Source organism: Fundulus heteroclitus, chromosome 7 (genome assembly GCF_011125445.2).
Source record: "Fundulus heteroclitus isolate FHET01 chromosome 7, MU-UCD_Fhet_4.1, whole genome shotgun sequence".
Classification (NCBI taxonomy): Eukaryota; Metazoa; Chordata; class Actinopteri; order Cyprinodontiformes; family Fundulidae; genus Fundulus; species Fundulus heteroclitus.
Window position 1 is genome coordinate 40,560,828 of NC_046367.1, and position 8,598 is coordinate 40,569,425.

The 8,598-nt window shown below is 41.5% G+C and overlaps 1 protein-coding gene across 1 annotated transcript; it reads left to right on the plus strand.

The window, feature by feature from the left end:
• The first annotated feature begins 1,313 nt into the window (after nt 1-1,313).
• On the plus strand, nt 1,314-4,313 carry lrrc3 (leucine rich repeat containing 3). The gene is made up of 2 exons (XM_012879615.3): nt 1,314-1,660; nt 2,546-4,313. The coding sequence occupies exon 2, from the start codon at nt 2,871-2,873 to the stop codon at nt 3,669-3,671; it is 801 nt and encodes a 266-aa protein (XP_012735069.3). The 5' UTR covers nt 1,314-1,660; nt 2,546-2,870; the 3' UTR covers nt 3,672-4,313.
• The last annotated feature ends 4,285 nt before the right edge of the window (nt 4,314-8,598 follow it).

Consider the following 8,598-nt stretch of genomic DNA (forward strand, 5'->3'; position numbering starts at 1 on the left):
ATTCGTCATGTCACGCAAAGGATTGTGGGATACCTTAATGCTCCTTAGCGCTGGTAAGGGACGTTGTGATGTTCTTAGTCAACACTAGCATACGGGCAGCTTTTCCTACCTCCTTCCTCCCCCACTGCACTATTCAGACAGCACTCCTCCTTCTCTCAGTCCCTCAGCTTACCTTCTGCCTCAGCTGCTCCTCTGATCGCTCCAAATCTCATTTTCTTCACTTTTCTCAGCGTTTAAGTCCACCGTTGGCCATTATTCCACGCCGTATCCTTCCATTACACTCTTCTTCATTTCTTGTTTTTACAGTGCTTCAGGATTGCCCTGCATCCTGTTCTCCTTTTTTTTGGTCTTGTTTTTTTTTTTTTTAAGCTTTTTAATTTGTATTGCTGAATCTTCTTATGCTCCACCACAGACAGGACCTGCAAACTGAACGATTCATTTTTTTCCAACTCCTGGTTGGGTTCCATGGGTTCTAACCCTATAAGCAGGTTAGGGTGCCGTGCTAATGCATCACAAGTAAACCATTTAAGGCTTTGGCCCCATGCAAACACACAATGTGACCTCATCACACTGTGCACCGTCTCTGCAGCATCCATGCCAATACTGCTGCCCTCTAGCGGTCATTCTGGGTACAATAGCCCCTTGTGCAAATCACTTCCATCCTGGATATGCATTGTTAGCAAATTATATCCAAATTAGACAGTTATTTCAGGGTGACAAACTGTTTTTTTTTTTCTTTCTGTGAATGTATCCCAGAGTGGTAGAAAGTAAACTATGCATATTTTCCAATGTTTTATTTTGTTTCTACATTTTATTCCAACTGCTTTTATTCTGTTTTATTTTCTTATATTTTAATCATGTAAAGCATTTGCATTGTCTTTGTACTGAAATAGGCAATGCAAATAAATTTGCCTTGCCTTGCCTAAACAAGTCATCTGAGTAAAGTATTCTGGTAAAAGCCTTTTCCAGGAAAGTAGTTACTACCATTGAACCAGTGCAGACCTGAAGGCTGACATCTTGATCCACTCCTATGTAAACAGCTTGAATCCCTCAGGCCAGGCAGAATAATCAATAACTCTCTGCAGCCAAAGAGCCAGACCTGATCTTTGCCCACGGTAATATCAAATTTAACCGTCACTTTAAAAAGTTAGCGCCACAGAACCTGTCTGGATAACTGTTCATCCCCTCGAGCGATCCTCACTCTCTAGTTTCTCTTTTTACGGGGGTAATTGAAGAAGGAGTAGACGGAGGAGGAGAGGAGGAGGAGGAGACACAGAGGGGAGGTGCAGGCAGGCAGACAGGAGGACAGCAGCTCAGTCTGCGCTCAGTTCAGGGAGAGGAGCATGAGATGAAGCCCCCTCGTGCACCTGCTCCATCGACACCTTGATCTTCAACAAGTGAAGGCATGAGAAAGGCATGAAGAGGACCGGTGCATGGAAGCAGGATTCATTCATTAGGGAGGAGCTGAGGAGCTGAGGAGCTGTTCCCTACGCAGGTCATGTGGATGGAGCAAAGTGGCTTTCCTCTTTAACAAACAATGAAACTTGAGCGTCTTGTTTTTCCTGGAGACATCTTGACTCCTTCCACCTGAGCTGGAACACCATCTGAAGTCCAAAGAGCTCTGCTGGACCTGGAGAGGAAGACGCTTTTCCACATTTTGGTGAGCAAGTTTGGACTTTTGTTTCCCTTATGAAAAAATGCATGTGTCATTGCAATTTGCAAATTATAAAACATCATCATGCTGCCTAATCAACACTTAATTAAATACATATTAAGAAATTATTCACGCAATTTGAAACTTCATTGACCGTTTGCATAAGGTTTCCCTTTTAAAGACGCTTCTGAGCAAGGTGCATCTGTGACACAATTAATGATCAGAAAACTATTAAAACCTGCTAAGTAGGTAAACATGATTAAACAGTTCTCAGCTTCATGTCGAGTATCTTATGAGAGACGGACGTTCAGATGCACCTGTGTGTCTGTCACATCCTTCCTTCGCCTCCTGCTGAGCTCAGAATAACAAGAAGCTCCCACTTCTCCACATTTTTAAAAGCCTAAAGGTGAACCTATTATGTGCCCTGCAGATTAGAAGATCATCCAATTGGAAAAAAAAAACAGAATCTAAACTAGAAGGGATGCAGAGGATGAGCTGGAGCTCTGCCCGGGGTTCACTGTGAGATCGCTTCAGCCCAGCAGAGATGGTGCTCCTGCAGGACAGATGGAGTAAATTTAGAGTGCCCAGCTATTCTTATCCCAGGGAAATGAATGGGAAGCAGTGGTCCCTGAAAGCAGGGAGCTCTAGAGGGAATAGAAACGACGTGTTTATCAAAGCTCGCTCCTATTATCCAGCTGTGAAATCGTGTAATTAAGATTGATCGGAGCAACGCTGGAGGATCAGGAGCCAGATTATGCTCGGCCTAATTGAATGAGAAAATGCAGGTGATGACCTGTATGTCGGTCCGTCTGCTGCTTTATTAGGTTTGGACTAATTTATTTCACACTAACATTGTTGTTTTGTGCGGGTTTTTTTCTTTTCTTTTTTCAGAACACAACATGGTGTTTGGAGTCCGGTGTCGCTTTCTCTGCTGCCTGAGTCGTTCTGAGTCCTGATGTTAATCCGGAGATTACAGCTTTCTGCTGGAAGATCTTCAACCAGCAGCCTGATTTAGGGATGAGCTCCTTTCAAACCGGTTTCAAAGGATTGTTCAGAACTGGTCCAGATCAGTTTTAATGGATTATCTCCAGATAAACATCCACATGTCTGTGAAGGAATTGCTCATTTTGGCATTTTAAAGTCCAATGAAGGGGAAAAACAGAGTGAAGTATGAATTATTTTCCCTGACAGGACTTTTCGGAAGTCCCGGCTAATTATGCAGGACTTTGCGAGGCCTCGGATGTCCAGGGTATCCCTCATGTTAAACGACTTTGCCCTATTCTGGGGCGTCTTCTCTGGGATAATTCTACGACATGCATCCGTGACGGCTTGTCCCTCAAGCTGTCATTGCATTGAGAAGAACAGCTTGATGGTGGTCCAATGCATGTCTCGCAACCTGGAAAAGATCCCCGCGGATCTTCCCAGGGAGACGGTTGTCCTGCTTTTGGCGGCCAACCGCATCACGCACATTCCCAACCACGCCTTCAGAGAGCTGCACCACCTTCAGGAGCTGGACCTGTCCAACAACGACATCGAGACGGTGGACATGGCCGCGTTTCAGGGCGTTTCTGACAGCCTCCTCGCGCTGGATTTATCAAGCAACCACATCCAAAGCGTCCCAAAAGAGGCGTTTGCCCACCTGCGGGCAAAGATCAGCCTCTCAAACAACCCATGGCACTGCGAGTGCACGCTGCAGGAGGTCCTGAGGGAGCTGCGTCTGGACCCTGAGACGGTGAACGAGGTGATCTGCCACACAGCGGTGCAGGAGGAGTACGCCGGGAAACCCGTCATCCAGGTGCTGGACTCAGGGATCAACTTCTGCAACTTTCACCACAAGACCACCGACGTCGCCATGTTCGTCACCATGTTTGGGTGGTTCACCATGGTTATTGCATACGTGATCTACTACGTAAGACACAATCAGGAGGACGCCAGGAGGCACCTGGAGTACCTCAAGTCGCTGCCCAGCAACTCTCAGATCAGCAAGGACTTTGACACTGTCAGCACGGTTCTTTAACAGGAGACGTGTGCAGTGATCGTTGAGTACGTAGATGTGTTCTGACCCCAGGAAGCTTTTAGTGCGGCCTTTTTTTTTTGGTCCGCATCGTTTCCACTGCATCAAAACAGAGTTCTGGGGGGCAAAGCCCAGGAAAACAGGCCTGGTAAGGAGAGAAACCTCTATTGAGATTACCCTGAACCTTCATGGTGAAACTGTGTGGTTGTTGGGCACTAAAGCATTTATCATTGGTTGATTGCCCCAACAATCAAACCTGCTCACGCATTCAGAATTAAAGATTATTTTACTTTGGTGACAATCTGTAACGTTAATGAAAACCCTCTGAATTCGTTAGAGATAGACAACAGATTTTAGACAGAAGGCAAAAGAAAGCAGTGTTTCAGGGAGACAAGGATTTACAATATTCTGTCTGAGGCAAAAATGAAATAGACACTTAGAAACCTGGTGGGGGTACAGCTGGAAACAAGCTTACAACATCTGAGCTGGCTACTTTCCCCCGATGAGCCACAGTGTATCTGCTTTTTAAACCATCAGTTAATCTTAGATCAACTGCAAGCTTCCAAAGTTGACAAAGATGTTAGACGTTGACTCTAAGTTCGGCTTGATTTTACTCATGTCTTAGAGACAGGCCACATGAGCACCACTAAGGTGAACAAATTTTTTTTTTCTTTCTTTTTCTAAGTTTTTGTTCCCTGTTGAGGAGATATAAGCACGGTACTTGAGAGACTGGAGCTTTCTTGTGCTTTATGGAATCAGAATGGCTGTTCTTCCCAAAACCCATTGCTGCACACTGCTGGAAAGCTGGATAAAAAAATCTAATTAGCTATTTTCCTGATTACAACAAAACAAATGCAGTTATATGGAAATCTTTCCCTTTGACATAACATTGAGAGTCACAGTGTAAAAAACAAAAGAGTGTCGTCTTCCCCGCTTATTAAATAAGAGTTATATTAAAGCTGCTGAAAAGTGATAATGATGTTACATTTGAAAAACTTGTGTTATGGGTGCAAAGCACAATGTCCACCCAAGACTAAATTCATCATAGCAAAGTCTGAATCTTAAGTTCATAAGAAAAAAAAAAATATATATATTTGTTGACTCATCCACTGAGGAAGAGGAAGGCGGGATAAATGTTGTCTGAGAGCGGAGGCTTAGAGACCTGACAAACCCGAACACTGCCCTGTAGACCCAGTCTGCTGATCATTCACTCAGTAATACTTTTAACCAAAACTCTAACGTGATGCACTAAAATTCTGACGGCGTTCAACGCTGATCAGACACGTGAGCAGCCTGGGCACCATCATGCAACTCTATCCGGCCTGTAAAAGCATTTCAGGAATGCTTTGTTGATGGCCTACTATTACAAATATATCTGTTTTACTTTTATGAATAAACATTTATCCTGTTTAAACCACTATGTGGTTTATGTTTGAAGGTTTCTCCCCGTGCGTGATTGAGTTTGACACTGTTGACATATATCCATGATTTCGGCTCCAGTTCTGACCCACTTTATTACTCTGATGTGCACAGGCATGAATTCTCCAGAAGCTGTATAAGGAGTCAGGTTTCTATAAAACGATTAATTAGTCCGTCTTCTCCTTGTTCACCACAACTGCAGCGCATTAATGTAGGTTTCAAAACGTTAATTTCACACAGATCAGAAGATTTTAATTATTGTAGGATTGTGCAGAAAAAAGAAAAATTATAGGTTTAATTCATTAATGCAATTTGTAGAGATCAATAATGTCTCAAAGTACTGCTAGAAGATCACAGAAACCTAACATAAATAAAACACAGGAGAGCATTTCTAACTGATAAACTTCATGTTCACAAATGACACCAACTGTCACCTTGATGGTCTGGCTGTCGACTCTCTGTTTAAAGACCGTCTAATTCCAGTACCAGAGCCTTATTATGCACACATCTAATATTTAAAAAATGAGCCTCTTAAGCCCCAGCATTGAACCAGACCCCAGTAGTGGGGTGGGGTGGGGTGGGCTACTAAGGTAAATAAATGCTAAATTAAATATCTGAATGCTAAGCTAATCTTTCACTAATCTTAAAAATTGATAGAAAGGTCACAAAGCTCACCATTATCGGGGTTTGTTGTTCTTTAGGTTTCTCTAGTAGCCATAGCATGAACTGTGATGTGTCCTCACTCCTCAGATTTGGTTTATTCCGACTCTTAAAACCAACATTTCTAAGTCTTGGGCAAAAGGGGGTTTGCAACAGAATGTTTTTAATGGATGATGAGAAATCCCTCCTCTTCACCCGTTCACTGCCATTGATCCCAATAATGTTTTCTGCACAGAAGATCTTTGTAGCAACAGTTCTTAATAAAAAAACTCCTCATTTCAGATATTTCTTGTTGCTATTTTGGCATAAAAAATCTGGTTTAATATATGCAGACATAGAGCAACAGGCTTCAAGACGATGCTGTGACGAGTGCAATATCATCATCTGTTTATAGTAGGTCGGTTCTCTTTTAAAGCATGTAACTTAAAACATTCTTTTTTTTTTGTCTGAAAGGGGTATTTTAAAATGACTTATCCGTATTTTTAAAACAACAGGAATGCTGATCATGAATAATGTTCCACCTTTAATCTTCTTTAGGTTTTCTGGTGCTGAAATACAATATTTGGCCTTTAAGTTCAAACTTTTAAAGCTGCAATGGATATGCTTGGAGCAGCATGTCTGCTAAGCAGCTCAGTGACTGTTACAGAATCAGAGGCTAACGTTTCATCGCTGCAAAGCCAAATCTTGCTATTAGTACCAGAGTTTCCTTATTCTTCTCCTCTGCAGAAGATCTGAGTGAAAGCAAACGTCAGAGTCAGCAAGTAGTATTAAAGTTCTGCTATAGTCACAAATTTCCTCAAAATCTGGAGAGCTTTCTTTACTTTGAAAATCTAACCGCTTATAAAGCTCAGTGGTTGGCATTTCATGACTGGTAAACAAAAACTCCTGCTATTATCTCTGTACTCTGAGAAACTCAAGCAAATGCAGACGTGTGTTCACAAACTTAAACCCTCTTTCAGCCCCAGAATTTCCACGACGTTCAGAGCGGGTTGTCCTTGTTTTTTATGGTACCCCTGCAAGCTGCATTAAGGACTGAACTTGACTGCTGTGAGTGCAAAGAACCACTTCATTTCATTTTCTGACTTGTTACTTTTAAGGGAGCAACACTATGCAATCCAATTTTTTTTGAGGAGCATCCTTTCAGGAACCTTATTTTGCCTAAAGTTCCCTTTGTACCTCAGACCTTAATGAAGATGCAACAGAGTTCAAATAAATGCTCTGGAGGAATAAAGATTCAACTCAGTACGACTTCAGCTTTAAGCCAGGTGACTGAAGGATTGTAAAGCACAATATAACAATTCTAGGGGAGAATTTTGTAATAAATAAATATATAAATAAACACTTTTTGCATTATTGTTAAAAATTTGACCTATATAGATACTTCAAGTTTCATTAAGACACAAACATTAAAAATTACTAAATCTTTTTAACATTTACCAGCTGAAACCAATGATATTCTGAAAAATATTCTGAGAATTCTGAGAATTCATCCCTCATTTTAAACCAACCTAAACCAAAAAAATGTCATATATGAGGAAATATTCCATAACAGCTGGACAAGAATAGCATTAAATAAGGACGATCCGTTAAACCTTTCCATTAAATACATATTTATACTGAAGAAATATATCCTGATGCTCTGATGTCAGCCCGCAATGTGATTGAATCTTGGAAATAGAGGGGAAGGCCAGTGTCAGCTGATTGTTTAGTATTGGCTGATTTACGCTTTAGATGCTCCAATGTCAAAGAGAAGGCAATTTTATGAGACCCCCCACCCCCCCCCCCCCCTGCTAATTTATGAACCTACCCAAGATGCTCAGTCAAAACAGTGAAGCTACACAAAAACCATAAAGGTCTCAGAAATAATGTTCTTGATGTCCCGTTGAAGACGAAACTGTATTTTCTGCTTTTAATCCGTCCTGAAATGAGCTACATTTATGGAGCCCGTCTTCAGGGTAAAACCTAAACCTTTCACACGACTGGCGGAAGAGTCTTTAACAGAGGATAACAGGCTGGGATTTGACTTCTTTAATATGTGATAATATATACACACATTTTCCACAGCCTTGGACGCAAGCCTTGTCACATCCAAATGTATGAACCTGCTCAATTCCTGCATCTCAAATCTGCTGGACTTTTTCGACTTAATGCATAATTTAGCAAACAGCCGCCTATATAGACAAGAGCAGGAATTACGGTCCTGTTGAGGCTGTCATTCTGGCCACTTGCTCCGTGTTTTGTCACGGCCAATTTTCCGTCTTCTTGCAAAGAGTTGTGCATTTTTGTACAAGTATATATCATTTCTTTTAGTTGCTCCTTTCTTCTCGTTTGGGACTTAATGAGAATGGAAAAAGAGAACAATAAAACAGAAATGCGCATTTCTAAAGACACATAAACATCATTTGGAAATTAAAAGAAGAATTAATTTGTTGAGGATTAACTGCAGAGATGCATGGCTGGCCAGTTGCTTAAACTTCAACAGTTAAGGTTAATGCATTGAATTGAAGGCAGGCTGGAAATCTAAATAATGTGAATACCAATAGTCTTACCCAAGGCTTTTTTGGCTGCATTGCTCGTAGTTCAAATGTTAATGGTCTTGCTTTAAAATTAGTCCAAAAGCGCTTTAACATTCACTGGTTTGTCACCGTACGTGAGTCCTTGTCCCGAGGATACTTTTAAGTGTTTGCCTTTAGTTTTGCACGTTAACATCAAGAGGAAGGTGTGTACCAGTTGAAAGATTGAAGCTGTTGGCCGCAGAAGAGAATAATGCCAAGGTTGAGTTTTAAATAAAGCGTAATGAGCTGCCAAGAAAAATCCAACGTTTTTTAAAATGACCTAAAGTGACAGCATG